Source organism: Pseudophryne corroboree, chromosome 2 (assembly GCF_028390025.1).
Source record: "Pseudophryne corroboree isolate aPseCor3 chromosome 2, aPseCor3.hap2, whole genome shotgun sequence".
Classification (NCBI taxonomy): domain Eukaryota; kingdom Metazoa; phylum Chordata; class Amphibia; order Anura; family Myobatrachidae; genus Pseudophryne; species Pseudophryne corroboree.
The window spans coordinates 568,840,813-568,859,273 of record NC_086445.1 but is presented as its reverse complement, the minus strand read 5'-3'; the positions used below and the strand labels follow the sequence as shown (position 1 = coordinate 568,859,273).

Below are 18,461 nucleotides of genomic sequence, written 5' to 3'. Positions count from 1 at the left end.
TCATGGTGGTGTTTAATTGGTTTTGTTGTGTGTGTGTGGCAATGCGAGTGTGGTGTTTTTATTTATAAATGTGTGTTCATGTACAATGCAGATTTAGACTTTGCATCTCTTTTTCAGAACTCATAGAATAACCATCACCAACTTTTGCCTTGGGAAACACTTGGTGAGTGAAGATGACCTATTGAAGGATCAGAGAGGCAGCCCAGCATACATAAGTCCAGATGTGCTTAGTGGTAAGTAGAACTTGCATCACACAGCATTAGTACTTCAGGCTAAATGTTTTGATTTTAAAATGGCTTAAAAATAAACTGATTTTAAAAGTGGTTATTTAAAATCTAGCGCTATGACTATATTTACATATATATTTTTTTCCTTCCAATTGAGTTCTATCATTTTAAAATGGTCTTTTTAGTAAAAACACAAACAAACATAGAGCGGTATCCTATTAGCCACAGTAAAACATGGGTGTGAATGCGAAAATGTTTAGTTTTTCACACCTTTTCTTGATGTATCACTGTGTTTTGTTTTTTTCCCACCAGGCAATTCAATTTGGATTTCCTGTTTAAAAAACAAACAAAAAGTAACCCCCCCCCTCCCGAAAACACACGGGTCCAGTGAAACCACAGCATCATTGGCACCCGCAGGGGCTGTATTTCAGGGATTTGGTTTCGCCTGCTTGAGGCAGGTGAAACCAAAATCACATGAGCCACGCCTCATGCTGGCTTATCGGGGCTATCAGCCCCCGGCACACCAGTTACCTGCGGCCAATAACCACGGTTAATAGTATACCGCCCATAATGGCATGGCATGGTAAGCTACATTTCAAACCGTTCATACATGTAAATAGTTGATTTGGCGAAGCATCTAGACTTGACTTCAGAACTGTTGCAATGTATGTCTGTCCCTTAACTGGTTTCATTTATATCAAGGTCGTCCTTACCGTGGAAAGCCTAGTGACATGTGGGCACTTGGAGTGGTTCTTTTCACCATGCTGTATGGTCAGTTCCCTTTCTATGACAGCATACCTCAGGAACTATTTCGCAAAATTAAGGCTGCAGAATACTCTATCCCAGAGTGAGTTGCTGTACATTGCTTTTACATACTTATTCTCTTGTTTCTCTAATTACTTTACATGTGCTGGTTAGGTGATTTGTTAAACTGCATTAGGAATATTACATCCATTTGGGTAATCCATACACCTATATATGTTTATTTCGTAGTAATGTCATGTTTGAATTGTGTGCTCTGAGTAAAGTGTGGCGCTCTTTAGACACGTACTCCTCCCACACACTCTGCTCTTTATTTTAATTTTATTTCATGGTCTATAGACATTATACATGACTTACAGGGTTTTCAAATCCGTGTAAGTGGCTGTGGCACTTCCCACACAGTTGGCACCAATACATAGTTTCATTTCCCCTCTTAACCTCCTTAATAAGTAGACAAATTGTTGTTCTTTTGTTAAGTCTTTGCACATGGCAGTGCGTTTTTCCCCAACTGTGTGTGGGGGAGGGGGGGGGGGGTGCAGGGAAATGGGACATACAGTACTGTCGACCTGGAAAGATTTTTGTTGAGCAAAAAGTGTGCGAGTCCGGTACCAGCGGGTGCTCTGAGAGTTCAGGTGTCGGCATTTACACACCACTGCAACAGGAGCTCACATAGTATAGGGTTCTCCCCCTGAGTGTGATCAGTTTGTATACCTGGATGCCAAGTGTGAGAGTGCCCTTGACTAATAAAATCACGTCTTAAATCCATGTGTCTTGCACCTGTTTGGTGTAACTTTGAATAAGTTGATTGAATCTGTAATTAGAAATGTATTTTTATATAATTATCGTTTTGATGGTGTACATAATTTTTGTGGATTTGTTCGCTCCACGCTCCCTAGGTTTTTGTACAAAAAATACTGTACACAATATAATCCAAATAAATATGGATTACGTCAAATTGCTTTATATTGTGGTTTTAAGAACATACTGTAGATTTAGTCCTAAATACTTCTAGGACATGCCCTTCTCGTGTTGTGTGTTTTGGATGGGGGGGGTTCCCCTAAGATACTGTAATAGGACGAAAGGTATTTGTATTTCTCGAACGTCCTAAGTGGATGCTGGGGACTCCGTAAGGACCATGGGGAATAGCGGCTCCGCAGGAGACTGGGCACAACTAAAGCAAGCTTTAGGACTACCTGGTGTGCACTGGCTCCTCCCCCTATGACCCTCCTCCAGACGTCGGTTAGATTTCTGTGCCCGGCTGAGCTGGATGCACACTAGGGGCTCTTCTGAGCTCCTAGAAAGAAAGTATATTTTAGGTTTTTTATTTTCAGTGAGATCTGCTGGCAACAGACTCACTGCAACGAGGGACTAAGGGGAGAAGAAGCGAACCTACCTGCTTGCAGCTAGCTTGGGCTTCTTAGGCTACTGGACACCATTAGCTCCAGAGGGATCGAACACAGGCCCAGCCTGGGTCGTCCGGTCCCGGAGCCGCGCCGCCGTCCCCCTTACAGAGCCAGAAGCAAGAAGTTGGTCCGGAAAATCGGCGGCAGAAGACTTCGGTCTTCAACAAGGTAGCGCACAGCACTGCAGCTGTGCGCCATTGCTCCTCATGCACACCTCACACTCCGGTCACTGATGGGTGCAGGGCGCTGGGGGGGGGCGCCCTGAGCAGCAATATAATCTACCTTGGCCGGCAAATCTACACCATATATAGTCAGGAAGGCTATATAGGTGTAAAAATACCCCTGCCAGAGATCCAGTAAAAGCGGGAGAAAGTCAGTTGAAATAAGGGCGGGGCTATCTCCCTCAGCACACTGGCGCCATTTTCTCTTCACAGTGCAGCTGGAAGACAGCTCCCCAGGCTCTCCCCTGTAGTTTTCAGGCTCAAAGGGTTAAAAAGAGAGGGGGGGCACTCAATTTAGGCGCAGTATTACATTTCTCGAACGTCCTAGTGGATGCTGGGAACTCCGTAAGGACCATGGGGAATAGCGGGCTCCGAAGGAGGCTGGGCACTCTAGAAAGATCTTAGACTACCTGGTGTGCACTGGCTCCTCCCACCATGACCCTCCTCCAAGCCTCAGTTAGATTTCGTGCCCGGCCGAGGTTGGATGCACACTAGGGGCTCTCCTGAGCTCTTAGAAAGTTATAGTCTTAGAATTTGTTATTTTCAGTGAGACCTGCTGGCAACAGGCTCACTGCAGCGAGGGACTAAGGGGAGAAGAAGCGAACTCGCCTGCTTGCAGCCGGATTGGGCTTCTTAGGCTACTGGACACCATTAGCTCCAGAGGGATCGACCGCAGGCCCAGCCTTGATGTTCGGTCCCGGAGCCGCGCCGCCGTCCCCCTTACAGAGCCAGAAGCAAGAAGATGGTCCGGAAAATCGGCGGCATGAAGACTGTCTTCACCAAGGTAGCGCACAGCACTGCAGCTGTGCGCCATTGCTCCTCTCACACACTTCACACTCCGGTCACTGAGGGTGCAGGGCGCTGGGGGGGCGCCCTGAGGCAGCAATAAAAACACCTTGGCTGGCTAAAATACCTCAATATATGGCCCCAGGGGTTATATATGAGGTAAATACCCCTGCCAGAATTCCATAAAAAACGGGAGAATAGGCCGCGAAAAAGGGGCGGAGCCTATCTCCTCAGCACACTGGCGCCATTTTTCCCTCACAGCTCGGCTGGAGGGAAGCTCCCTGGCTCTTCCCTGCAATTCTACAGTACAGTAAGAGGGAAAAGAGAGGGGGGGCATTAAAATTGGCACTGTATACAGTATATTATATAAAAGCTATTAGGGACATAACTCAGTTAGTCCCTGTATATATATAGCGCTCTGGTGTGTGCTGGCATACTCTTACTCTGTCCCCCCAAAGGGCTTTTGTGGGTCCTGTCCTCGTTTAGAGCATTCCCTGTGTGTCTGCGGTGTGTCGGTACGGCTGTGTCGACATGTTGAATGAGGAGGCTTATATGGTGACAGAACAGAGGCCGATATATGTGATGTCGCCCCCTGTGGGGCCGACACCAGAGTGGATGGATAGGTGAAAGGTATTAACCGACAGTGTCAACTCCTTACATAAAAGGGTGGATGACGTAACAGCTGTGGGACAGCCGGCTTCGCAGCCCGCGCCTGCCCAGGCGTCTCAAAGGCCATCAGGGGCTCAAAAACGCCCGCTCTCTCAGATGGCAGACACAGATGTCGACACGGAGTCTGACTCCAGTGTCGACAAGGTGGAGACATATACACAATCCACTAGGAACATCCGTGACGTGATCCCGGCAATAAAAAATGTGTTATACATTTCTGACTTTAACCCAAGCACCTCTAAAAATGGGTTTTGGGTTTGGGGAGAAAAAACAGGCAGTGTTTTGTTCCCCCATCAGATGAATAAATGAAGTGTGTGAAAGCGTGGGTTCCCCCGTTAAGAAACTGGTAATTTATAAAAAGTTACTGATGGCGTACCCTTTCCCGCCAGGTGGATAAGTTACGCTGGGAGATATCCCCTAGGGTGGATAAGGCGCTCACACGTTTGTCAAAAAAGGTGGCACTGCCGTCTTAGGATACGGCCACTTTAATAGGTACCTGTTGATAAAAAACAGGAGGCTATCCTGAAGTCTGTATTTACACACTCAGGTACTAGACTGAGACCTGCAGATAGTGCTGCTGCAGCGTGGTCGGTGACCCTGTCAAACAGGGATACTAGTTGGCAAACATAAAAACATATTAAAGACGTCGTCTTATATATGGGGGATGCACAGAGGGATATTTCTTTTTCATCCACTAGGGGTCACTGGAGTACTCTTGGGATATGGGCGGCGTAGCAGAACAAAGGCACTGAATATTTAAATTTAGAACTCTCCACCCCTCCATATCCCAGAGTACCTTAGTGTACGAACCCAGTGTTTTTTCTGTGCTCAAAGCACTAACATCGGCTTGTGGGATTCCCACTCTTGTTGGAAGATTTTATTAATTTTTCATTTTTATTTTTAATTTTTTTTTTTTTAATAGCACATCCCTTCCCAGTTTCAAGAAAGACATGGGTCCGGGATAGTGCCGCTGCACGGGCAGCGCATGGCGTGTCGGTCCTCACAAAGAGCACCCTCACAGCCACAGACAGCCCACTGCTCCTGCAAAGAGCAGCCAGGACTAGAGAGCTGGACGGAGCTTGCACAGAAGAAGCCCCGTCGCAGCCATAGATCACTGGAAAGCTGACTGAAAGCTGGACGGAGCTTACACATAGAAGCCCCGTCGCAGCCAGGACTACAGAGCTGGACGGAGCTTACACAGAAGAAGCCCCGTCACAGCCATGAGTTACATCACTGAAGCTGGACGGAGCTTACACATAAGAAGCCCCGTCGCAGCCATGATCAGGAGCAAGCAAGGTAGGCTGGGGAACGGGGCGGTCAGCGCAGGCTGCCGCCCCGTTATGTTGGGGTTAATATGCTGCCTCGCCGCTCATACGCCGCCAAGCCCAGCCGCTACGTCTGACAGAGACGGTGACATCAAGCCGCCCGTCCCAGCGCTCCGTTCGGCCGCCCAGCTCCGTCCGGCCGCACAGCAGGGGGGAAGCCATACTCAGTCTCAGTATGACCGCCGCTCCGTCCGGCCGCCCAGCACCTTCCACCCACAAGGGCCAGTGCAGGCTTCCCACAGAGAGTTCGGCCGCCCAGCTACGTCCGGCCGCCCAGCGCCATACGGCCGCAGACGCTCCCTCAGTCTCAGTACAGAGACGGTGACATGCCAGTGCAGGCTTCCCGCAGACACACAACGTTACAGGGGGGAAGAGGCACGGTGGAAGCTGGCGGATCAAATATATGAACAGCAGGGTATATATATATATATATATATATATATATATATATATATATATATATATATATATATATATATATATCACAGGTATTTATAAGGTATTGTTACCTGTCCTGGCAGTAATAGGTTATTGAATCTATATTACTGTCTGTGAATAGGCTATTGAGCCTATATTAATGGCTGTTATTAACACTGTAAATAGGCTAGGGAGCCTATATTAAGGTCTGTGGTATCACTGTATAATAGGCTATTGAGCCTATATTAATGCTGTGTAAATATATTAATGTCTGTAATTATCATAGGCTATGAGCTTATATATATTTATTCATAGAGCATGTGTTGTACTCGGCCTGTGATTATACTGTATAATAGGCTATATTAACACGGAAACATTTGTAATTTGTTCTGTGATTATCAGGGTCAGCATGGCAAAGGGGCCATTTTAACCATGCTTCCTGTTGTTTTCCAGTTTGTAATTCTGGAACATTCCTGCCCTACATCTCTAAGCCACCAGAGGCGCAGGGGTGTTAGTGGGAATTTGGTTCGGGTTTCACATGCCCATGTGAACTGCTTTTCACATAAAGAATACTCTGGTTTCTCTTCAGATCGAATAAATCTTTCGCCTTTTACTAAAGATTTCCGTGGAGAGGAACAACCATGAGTTTCATATAATTTTTTGATGCCTGGCTACGGCTGGCCTTAATATGCTTTTAAGCAATAAAAATATATATATGACACATAATAACTTCAATAAGTCGTGCAAGTGTCTGTCCGTTGCCTATTGTGATGTCTGTCTGCATAGCGAGTAAGGCTCTAGCGCAGACTAAAAATAATTTTAAAAATCCTATAAGCATGGGCAATTCAAATTAAAAGAGCGGTAACAACGGAGTCTCGGAAGTACTCCGCCTGCTCTAACAAACAGTCTTTCCAAAGGGCCAATTTCCCTTTGGGTACCATGGTGTTTATTTAACTGGTCTTATAATTTAATGCACGATTCTATGTCAAATCTCACACCGATAACTACGAGTGAGAAGGGTACATTAGACCAGCACTCAGTGCGGGGTTTTTGACAACATACATTGCTAAATCCCAGTGAGTCAATGTCTCCATTTTTACAGAGACTGAGTAGACTCTAACCACTATTTAATCGTTTCCAAAATGACGCGATCCGCCATTGGTAAATGCGTCTGTGTCAAACATTATAAAGACCCAAGATACATTTGGGTCACTAGACTCTATGTATGGAAATAAGGAGATCACTGTTAAAAGAAGCTGCAGAGTATATCTGTAAAGCTTCTGCTAACGCCGGTTACTTCGATTCTCACTTTTCATCGTCGCTAGTTTCAGCACGACAAGGCCAGAGCTTGTTTGGTCCTAAATTTGATATTCAGCCATTACCGCATCCAGTATCAAAACGGAAATACTTGTGCCGGCGTTTAATCCCTTTAGACTTCAGTTTTTTCAAGGCGGTGGTACAAAACAGTCACGCCTTGTAACGACAGGACGCTACAGTCAGCAAGCCAGTGGTTTGATGACCTCTTTTCCAATTGTGAAAGCGCGTCTTTACATGTTACATTTGCGGGGTTTCCAGACTTCAACTCATGGATGTCTCAGCTATTTACAGATTAAAGGACAAGACTGCCTCTGTCGAACGGTTTGGCAGGTTGCCATTTAGTCTCTGCTGGTTTTCAGATGTCTTTATAACCAGGCAGTAGTACACCAACAGAGTCAGGGTTACTTATTCCCCTCTGTTTGAGCAAAACCAGACAGCTCCGTCGCAATCTCAATCAGCAAGTCACTTACTGCAGTTTGAAAATGGATTTTCTGCGGTTAGTATTTGCTTATTGGAGCCACAAAATGCATAATTGCACTTGATCTTCACAATGCGTATTTACCCATTCCGGTTGGTTCATCACAGGTTCTAGCGTTTGCAAAACGCCACAACCATTAACCATTTCAGGTCTACCGTTTCTTGTCAACGCCTCGGGTATTTACCAAAGTGATGTTGGTGATGATAGCTCATCTCAGAGTCCTGATAGACGATCTGCTCATAAGAACTCTGTCTCAACAGAGTTCCTCTATCTTAGAAGATCTGCTCATAAGAACTCTGTCTCAACAAAGTTCCTCTAACTTGCGCTACTAATGTATACTGCGGTGGCAGATCAAGTTCAAAAACAATCGCATCTAATTCCGTCTAAACGACGTCAATTCCTAGGTAAGATTATAAATACGGTAAATCAAAGACATTTACCTACTACACCAGCAAGAACAAATGTACATCTAGTAATTAGTGCAAAACACGCACACTAGCGGTACATTGGTGTATTCGCCTGTTAAGAATAATGATGTGTTTCAAAGCGATTTAGTTCGCCGGCCTTCACTCGCGTTTCCCACAGAGGAGCGAGGGTGTATATACTCTGGACGAGAGTCTCAGAGGTTCAGGAGTTGTAGTTAAAAAAGATCAGCGACAGAGGTTCTAAAATGGATCACGACAGATTGCTGTCGATAAATGTCCTGGAACTCCGTGCATTTTACAATGCACTACATGCTTCGCTTTCAGTCTGACCAAGGGCAGTCAGACAAAGCAACGGCAGTTGCATACAACAACCAGGGAGAACCAAGAAGCCGCATGGCAATGCGGCAGGTAACTCGAATCCTCAATTGCCCAGAACACCATTATGTGATAATGTCAACGGAGTTCATTCCGTGAGTGGACATCTGTTAGACAGATGATCTCACCCGTCGGGATTTAGATCCTGAAAACTGGACATTAAATCCAGAGGTGTTTCATATGTGAGTCCACAGAAGGGGGTTACCCTCAGGTATACATGATGGCATCTCGCCACAATTACAAAAGCTCAGTATGTGTACAAAACGACAGATCACAAGGGCAGTGGCGGTGGAGTCTCTCACATTCGTGTGGTCATTCAGCATCGTGTATCTGGCTCCACCATTTTCCGCTGCTCTCTCCGTTGCCAAAACGGATCATAAGACAGTTCGTCACAGTCATACTAGTGATATCTCATGGGTTTCGGAGAGCTTGCTTCTCGAATCTCCAAGGAATACTTGCACACGATCTTGGCCCGCTCATAATACGTCCAACCTGTTACAACAGGGAACGTTCTTTTATCCATAGTTACCTATGTACCTATTACCTATGTACCGCAGCTGCGGTTGACGGGGTGAGGGTTCAGACCGCCCTCTTAAGAAAAGAAAGGGCATTACAGTATATACCAACCATGTTACGAGCTAGTAAGCCGCTTAAGGCAGCTCATTATTACAAAATTTGGTGTGCTTACATAGGTGGTAAAGCTCGGAAGTTTCCGACATCATCCTTCAAGTTACCCGTATTCTGTTAAACGGGGTGGGATGGAAAACTGCGTTTATCTGCACTGAGGGTGCAGGTATCTGTGTGGTAAACTTATTTTCAAAGACGTTTGACTCTATTGCGTCTGTACACACCTTTCTACAAGGTGTCATCAAAGTGCAGCCTCCATTTATCTCACCTACAGCGCCAGGTGACTTGAGGTTGGGTTCAGATTTCTTACAGTTTTCATATTTTGAACCCTTACAACAAATGGGGATTAAGTTTCTCACTTGGGAAAACATTTTTCTTCTAGCCTTAGCTTCGGCAAGGGTTTTGTTTTCATATTTGGGTGCCTTGTATTCCAAGCCACCGTATTTGAGTTTTCTCATGACAAAGCAGATCTTCGGACGAATTCCGCTTTCTTATTCTTCACATCAATATACCAATAGTGGTTCCTGTGTGGACAGCACATTCTAGAATTCTGAATGTGGTACACGCATTATGCGTTTATATATGTCCCGAACGTCTACAGTACGTGATACGGATACGTTGTTTGTTCTCTAGGATGCTGCCAACTGGGGTTAACCAGTTTCTCAGCAGACATTATCCAGTTGGATAATAATGACTACAAGTCAGGCTTACTTTAAGGCTGAGTTACAATCGCCTACGTCAGTAATAGCTCATCCCACAGGTTCTGTGGGAATGTCACACCCAGCGGGTCGTGGAGCGTCTACGATGCGGCTACATAGCCTTCAGTGCACCACGTTTGTGCACGTTTACACGTTATGAATGGTTGCGGCATCAGCATCTAGCTTTGGCTGCCTACTGTTACAAGTGTCAAACAGCTCTCCCGCCCACGAGGGAAGCTTTGGTACGTCCCAAGAGTACTCCAGTGACCCCTAGTGGATGAAAAAGAAAATAGGATTTTGGTACTTACCAGGTAAATCCTTTTCTTTGAATCCATAGGGGGCACTGGACGCCCACCCAGAGCAGTTTACCTGGGTTGTTTTAAGCTCAGAGGAGCTTAGGGTAACACGTTTTACCTGGTTTGTATTAAGCTCAAAGGAGCTTATGGTAACACATTTTCACCGATTGGTTCAAACTATAAAGGTCTATCGGTTATGGTGTCAACTGTTTAGTTGACATTAACGTTATGGGTCAACTTTGTTGTTGTCCGTTATGTTATAGGAATTCTCCATTGTCAACCTCTCTATAGTAGTTCGCTCAGTAAAAACACTGGGTTCGTACACTAAGGTACTCTGGGATATGGAGGGGTGGAGAGTTCTAAATTTAAATATTCAGTGCCTTTGTTCTGCTACGCCGCCCATATCCCAAGAGTACTCCAGTGCCCCCTATGGATTCAAAGAAAAGGATTTACCTGGTAAGTACCAAAATCCTATTTTTGCCGGCTGGCATCCAAAATAAATGTAATGTCCATTCTGTCAGGAGGGTATTAGAGACCTGTCACTGGACAGGTGATGCTGACTTAAAAAGCGCATAGAGAGCCTTATAAGGGTGAGGAATTATTTGGGGATGGTCTCTGGGACCTCGTATCCACAGCAACTGCTGGGAAGAAATAATTTTACCTCAGGTTTCCTCACAGACAAAGGTACAGTCCTTTCGGCTTCAGAAAAGCAAGCGGGTCAAATGGCGCTTCCTTTCTGTACAGAGACAAGGGTAGAGGGAAAAAAGCTGCACCAGTCAGCCTGTTCCCAGAATCAAGATTCTTCCCCCGCCTCCTGTGAGGCCACACCATGACGCGGGTGCTCCACAGGTGTAGCCAGGTACGGTGGGGGGCCGTCTCAAAAATTTCAGCAATTAGTGGGCTCGCTCACAGGTGGATCCCTGTTTCTTTCAAGTAGTATTTCAGGGGTACAAGCTGGAATTCGAGATGTCTCCCCCCAGCCGTTTCCTAAAATATGCCTTGCTGACAACTCCCTCAGGCAGGGAGGCTGTGCTAGAGGCAATTAATAAGCGGTATTCCCAGCAGGTAATACTCAAGGTGCCCCTACTTCAACAAGGACGGGGTTACTATTCCACACGGGTTGGGGTACCGAAACCGCATGGTTCGGTGTGACCCATTTTATATTTAAAATCCTTGAACACAAAAATTCAAGTTCAAGATGGAATCGCTCAGGGCGGTTATTCCAAGCCTGGACGAGGGGGATTACATGGTATCCTGGGACATCAAGGATGCTTACCTGCATGTCCCCATTTACCATCCTCGCCAGGAGTACCTCAGATTTGTGGTACAGGATTACCATTACCAAGTCCAGACACTGCCGTTTGGACTGTATATGGCACCGAGGGTGTTTTATCAAGGTAATGGCCGAAATGTTGATACTCCTTCAAAAAAAAAAAAAAAAAAAAAAAAGGGAGTTGTAATTATCCCGTACTTGGACAATCTCGTTATAAGGGCGAAGTCCAAGGAGCAGTTGGTAGTCGGGGTAGCACTATTTTGGAAAGTGCTACAACAGCATGGTTGGATTCTAAACAGTCCAAAGTCACAGCTGGTTCCTATGACACGTCTACTGTTCCTGGGGATGGTTCTGGACATAAACCAGAAAGTGTTTCTCCCGGAGGAGAAAAGCCAAGGAGTTGTCATCTCTAGTCAGAGACCTCCTGAAGCCAAAATAGGTAGCGGTGCATCATTGCACGCGAGTCCTGGGAAAAATGGTAGCTTCCTACGAAGCAATCCCATTAGGCAGGTTCCATACAAGAACTTTTCAGAGGGACCTGTTGGACAAGTGGTCCGGATCGCATCTTCCGATGCATAGGCTGATAACCCTGTCTCCAAGGACCAGGGTATCTCTACTGTGGTGGCTGCAGAGTGCCCATCTTCAAGAGGGCCGCAGGTTCGGCATACAGGACTAGGTCCTAGTGACCATGGATTCCAGCCTTTGAGGCTGGGAGGCAGTCACACAGGGAAGAAATTTCCAGGGACTTTGGTCAAGTCAGGTTATTTCCCTACACATAAATATTCTGGACCTGAGGGCCATTTACAATGCCCTGAGGCCGGCAAGGCCTCTGCTTCAAAACCAGCCGGTACTGATCCAATCAGACAACATCACGGCAGTCGCCCATGTAAACCAACAGGGCGGCACAAGAAGCAGGATGGCGATGGCAGAAGCCACAAGGATTCTCCGATATGCGGAAAATCATGTGTTAGCACTGTCAGCAGTGTTCATTCCCGGAGTGGACAACTGGGAAGCAGATCTTCTCAACAGACACGACCTCCACCCGGGAGAATGGGGACTTCCTCCAGAAGTCTTCCAATAGGATTGTACACCATTGGGAAAGGCCACAGGTGGACATGATGGCGTCCCGCCTCAACAAAAAGCTATAAAAGATATTGCACCGGGTCAAGGGACCCTCAGGCGATAGCTATGGACGCTCTGGTAACACCGTGGGTGTACCAGTCGGTTTATGTGTTCTCCCCTCTGCCTCTCATACCAAAGGTACTGAGAATAATAAGAAGGCGAGGAGTAAGAACGATACTCGTGGATGGCCAAGAAGAGCTTGGTACCCAGAACTTCAAGAATTTATATCAGAGGACCCATGGCCTCTGCCACTCAGACAGGACCTGCGGCAGCAGGGGCCCTGTCTGTTCCAAGTCTTACCGCGGCTGCGTTTGTCGGCATGGCGGTTGAACGCCGGATCCTGAAGGAAAAGGGCATTCCGGAGGAAGTCATTCCTACGCTTACTAAAGCCAGGAAAGAGGTTACAGCAACTCATTATCACCGCATATGGCGAAAATATGTTGCATGGTGTGAGGCCGAAAGGGCCCCAGCAGAGGAATTTCAACTAGGTCGATTTCTGCATTTCCTGCAAGCAGGAGTGACTATGGGCCTTAAATTGGGTTCCATTAAGGTACAGATCTCGGCTCTGTCGATTCTCTTTCAAAAAGAACTAGCTTCAGTACCTGAAGTTCAGACATTTATAAAAGGAGTGCTGCAGAGTCAGCCCCCGTTTGTGCCTCCTGTGGCACCTTGGGATCTCAACGTGGTGTTGAGTTTCTTAAAATGACATTGGTTTGAACCACTAAAAACCGTGGATCTGAAATATCTCACGTGGAAGGTGGTTATGTTATTGGCCTTGGCTTCTGCCAGGCGAGTATCAAAGTTGGCGGCTTTGTCTTGTAAAAGCCCTTATTTGATTTTCCATATGGATAGGGCAGAATTGAGGACTCGTCCCCAGTTTCTCCCAAAGGTGGTGTCAGCGTTTCACCTGAACCAGCCTATTGTGGTGCCTAGGCTACTAGGGACTTGGAGGACTCCAAGTTGCTAGACGTCAGGGCACTGAAAATATGTTTCCAGAACGGCTAGAGTCAGAAAATCTGACTCGCTGTTTATCCTATATGCACCTAACAAGCTGGGTGCTCCTGCTTCTAAGCAGACTATTGCTCGTTGGATTTGTAGTACAATTCAGCTTGCACATACTGTCGCAGGCCTGCCACAGCCAAAATCTGTCAATGCCCATTCCACAAGGAAGGTGGGCTCATCTTGGGCGGCTGCCCGAGAGGTCTCGGCTTTACAACTTTGCCGAGCAGCTACTTGGTCAGGGGCAAACACGTTTGCAAGAATTCTACAAATTTGATACCCTGGCTGAGGAGGACCTGGAGTTCTCTCATTCAGTGCTGCAGAGTCATCCGCACTCTCCCGCCCGTTTGGGAGCTTTGGTATAATCCCCATGGTCCTTACGGAGTTCCCAGCATCCACTAGGACGTTAGAGAAAATAAGAATTTACTCACCGGTAATTCTATTTCTCGTAGTCCGTAGTGGATGCTGGGCGCCCATCCCAAGTGCGGTTTATCTGCAATACTTGTACATAGTTATGGTTAACTAAATCGGGTTATTGTTGAGCCATCTGTTGAGAGGCTCTATTGTTTCATACTGTTAACTGTGTTTCATATCACGAGTTGTACGGTGTGATTGGTGTGGCTGGTATGAGTCTTACCCGGGATTCAAAATCCTTCCTTATTGTGTACGCTCGTCCGGGCACAGTACCTAACTGAGGCTTGGAGGAGGGTCATGGTGGGAGGAGCCAGTGCACACCAGGTAGTCTAAGATCTTTCTAGAGTGCCCAGCCTCCTTCGGAGCCCGCTATTCCCCATGGTCCTTACGGAGTTCCCAGCATCCACTACGGACTACGAGAAATAGAATTACCGGTGAGTAAATTCTTATTATATATAAGCAGCTATAGGGGAAAAATCACTCAGTTATAGTGTTAATCCCTGTGTTATATAGCGCTCTGGTGTGTGCTGGCATACTCTCCCTCTGTCTCCCCAAAGGGCTTTTGTGGGGTCCTGTCCTCAGTCAGAGCATTCCCTGTGTGTGTGCGGTGTGTCGGTACGGCTGTGTCGACATGTTTGATGAGGAGGCTTATGTGGAGGCGGAGCAGGTGCCGATAAATGTGATGTCACCCCCTGCGGGGCCGACACCTGAATGGATGGTAATGTGGAAGGAATTACGTGACAGTGTCGACTCTTTACATAAGAGATTTGACGACATGACAGATGTGGGACAGCCGGCTTCTCAGCTCGTGCCTGCCCATGCGTCTCAAAAGCCATCAGGGGCTCTAAAACGCCCGCTACCTCAGATGGCAGACACAGACGTCGACACGGATACCGACTCCAGTGTCGACGACTAGGAGACTACTGTACATTCCAATAGAGTCACCCGTTATGATTGCGGCAATGAAAAATGTCTTGCACATTTCTGATGTTACCCCAGGTACCACAAAAAAGGATATAATGTTTGGGGAGAAAAAACTACCAGTGGTTTTTCCCCCATCTGATGAATTAAATGAAGTGTGTGAAGAAGCGTGGGCTTCCCCTGATAAGAAACTGGTAATTTCTAAAAAGTTACTAATGGCGTACCCTTTCCCGCCAGAGGACAGGTTACGCTGGGAGACACCCCATAGGGTGGATAAAGCGCTCACACGACTATCAAAGAAGGTGGCACTGCCGTCTCCGGACACGGCCGCCCTCAAGGAACCTGCCGATAGAAAGCAGGAGGCTATCCTGAAGTCTGTTTTTACACACTCAGGCATTATACTGCGACCAGCTATTGCTTCAGCATGGATGTGCAGTGCTGCAGCTGCGTGGTCAGATTCCCTGTCAAAAAATATTGATACCTTAGACAGGGACACTATATTGCTAACCATAGAGCATATAAAAGACGCGGTTCTGTATACGAGAGATGCACAGAGGGATATTTGCCGGCTGGCATCTAAAATAAATGCACTGTCCATTTCTGCCAGAAGGGGTTTATGGACCCGGCAGTGGACAGAGGATGCAGATTCTAAATGGAAGTTTTGCCTTACAAGGGTGAGGAGTTATTTGGGGATGGTTTCTCAGACCTAGTTTCCACAGCGACAGCTGGAAAATCAGCATTTTTACCCCATGTCCCCTCACAGCAAAAGAAAGTACCATATTATCAGGTACAGTCCTTTCGGCCCCAGAAAGGCAAGCGGGTTAAAGGCGCGTCCTCTCTGCCCAGAGGCAGAGGTAGAGGGAAAAAGCTGCAAAATACAGCCAGTTCCCAGGAACAAAAGTCCTCCCCCGCTTCCGCTAAGTCCACAGCATGACGCTGGGGCTCCACTGGCGGAGCCAGGTGCGGTGGGTGCCCGTCTCAAGTGCTTCAGCGATCAGTGGGCTTGCTCACAGGTGCATCCCTGGATTCTAGTGTCTCAGGGATACAAGCTGGAATTCGAGACGTCTCCCCCTCGCCGTTTCCTAAAATCTGCCTTGCCAACGTCTCCCTTGGACAGGGAGGCTGTGATAGAGGCAATTCACAAGCTGTATTCGCAGCAGGTGATAGTCAAGGTACCCCTCCTTCAACAAGGAAGGGGTTACTATTCCACAATGTTTGTGGTACCGAAACCGGACGGTTCGGTGAGACCCATTTTAAATTTAAAATCTTTGAACACGTATATAAAACGGTTCAAGTTCAAGATGGAATCTCTCAGGGCGGTTATCTCAAGCCTGGAGGAAGGGGATTACATGGTATCACTGGACATCAAGGATGCTTACCTGCATGTCCCCATTTACCCTCCTCACCAGGAGTACCTCAGATTTGTGGTACAGGACTGTCATTACCAATTCCAGACGCTGCCGTTTGGTCTGTCCACGGCACCGAGGGTGTTTACCAAGGTAATGGCCGAGATGATGATACTCCTGCGAAAAAGGGAGTTATAATTATCCCGTACTTGGACGATCTCCTGATAAAGGCGAGGTCCAAGGAACAGTTGTTGATCAGAGTAGCACTTGCTCGGCAGGTGCTACAACAGCACGGCTGGATCCTGAATATTCCAAAGTCGCAGCTGGTTCCTGCAACACGTCTATTGTTCCTGGGGATGGTTCTGGACACAGAACAGAAAAGGGTGTTTCTCCCGGAGGAGAAGGCCAAGGAGTTGTCATCGCTAGTCAGAGACCTCCTAAGACCAAAACAGGTGTCGGTGCACCACTGCACGCGAGTCCTGGGAAAGATGGTAGCTTCTTACGAAGCAATTCCGTTCGGAAGGTTCCATGCACGGATCTTTCAGTGGGATCTGTTGGACAAGTGGTCCGGATCGCATCTTCAGATGCATCAGAGGATAACCCTGTCTGCAAGGACCAGGGTGTCTCTCTTGTGGTGGCTGCAGAGTGCTCATCTTCTGGAGGGCCGCAGATTCGGCATACAGGACTGGGTCCTGGTAACCACGGACGCCAGCCTTCGAGGCTGGGGAGCAGTCACACAGGGAAGAAATTTCCAGGGACTATGGTCAAGCCAGGAAATGTCCCTACACATAAATATTCTGGAACTAAGAGCCATTTACAATGCCCTAAGTCAGGCAAGACCCCTGCTTCAAAGTCAGCCAGTACTGATTCAGTCAGACAACATCACGGCGGTCGCCCATGTAAACCGACAGGGCGGCACGAGAAGCAGGATGGCGATGGCAGAAGCCACGAGGATTCTCCGATGGGCGGAAAATCACGTGTTAGCACTGTCGGCAGTGTTTATTCCGGGAGTGGACAACTGGGAAGCAGACTTCCTCAGCAGACAGGACCTCCACCCGGGAGAGTGGGGACTTCATCCAGAAGTCTTCCGGCTGATTACAAACCGATGGGAATGGCCACAGGTGGACATGATGGCGTCCCGCCTCAACAAAAAGCTAGAAAACTATTGCGCCAGGTCAAGGGACCCTCAGGCGATAGCGGTGGACGCTCTAGTGACACCGTGGGTGTACCGGTCGGTTTGTTTCCTCCTCTTCCTCTCATACCAAGGGTGCTGAGGATAATAATAAGAAGAGTAAGAACTATACTCATTGTTCCGGATTGGCCAAGAAGAGCTTGGTACCCAGAACTTCAAGAAATGATCTCAGAGGACCCATGGCCTCTACCGCTCAGACAAGACCTGCTGCAGCAGGGGCCTTGTCTGTTCCAAGACTTACCGCGGCTGCGTTTGACGGCATGGCGGTTGAACACCGGATCCTGAAGGAAAAGGGCATTCCGGAGGAAGTCATTCCTACGCTGATCAAAGCCAGGAAGGACGTGACCGCAAAACATTATCACCGCATATGGCGAAAATATGTTGCTTGGTGTGAGGCCAGGAAGGCCCGAACGGAGGAATTTCAACTGGGTCGATTCCTGCACTTCCTACAGTCAGGGGTGACTATGGGCCTCAAATTGGGGTCCATTAAGGTCCAGATTTCGGCTCTGTCGATTTTCTTCCAAAAAGAACTGGCTTCCCTGCCGGAAGTTCAGACTTTTGTTAAAGGAGTGCTGCATATTCAGCCTCCTTTTGTGCCTCCAGTGGCACCTTGGGATCTCAACGTGGTGTTGGATTTCCTTAAATCACATTGGTTTGAGCCACTTAAAACCGTGGAGTTAAAATATCTCACGTGGAAAGTGGTCATGCTATTGGCCCTGGCTTCGGCCAGGCGTGTGTCAGAGTTGGCGGCTTTGTCATGTAAAAGCCTTATCTGATTTTCCATATGGATAGGGCGGAATTGAGGACTCGTCCCCAATTTCTGCCTAAGGTGGTTTCAGCGTTTCATTTGAACCAACCTATTGTGGTGCCTGCGGCTACTCGGGACTTGGAGGATTCCAAGTTGCTGGATGTAGTCAGGGCCCTGAAAATTTATGTTTCCAGAACGGCTGGAGTCAGGAAAACTGACTCGCTGTTTATCCTCTACGCACCAAACAAGATGGGTGCTCCTGCTTCAAAGCAGACTATTGCTCGCTGGATATGTAGCACAATTCAGCTTGCACATTCTGCGGCGGGACTGCCGCATCCTAGATCAGTAAAAGCCCATTCCACGAGGAAGGTGGGCTTTTCTTGGGCGGCTGCCCGAGGGGTCTCGACTTTACAACTTTGC

At 47.5% G+C, this 18,461-nt stretch overlaps 1 protein-coding gene and 1 non-coding gene across 3 annotated transcripts in view; both read left to right on the top strand.

Annotated features, from left to right (window-relative positions):
* Positions 1-18,461, top strand: part of STK40 (serine/threonine kinase 40) — a 102,344-nt gene that overhangs the window by 69,610 nt on the left and 14,273 nt on the right. For both annotated transcript variants that reach the window (XM_063954380.1, XM_063954378.1), the window contains exons 7-8: positions 118-233; positions 930-1,074. In XM_063954380.1, the coding sequence (XP_063810450.1) occupies positions 118-233; positions 930-1,074 (261 nt within the window). The remainder of the gene's footprint in view (positions 1-117; positions 234-929; positions 1,075-18,461) is intronic.
* LOC135054089 (U5 spliceosomal RNA) lies at positions 6,380-6,494 on the top strand. Its single transcript, XR_010243343.1, has one exon. It is a non-coding gene; the product is annotated as a U5 spliceosomal RNA (small nuclear RNA).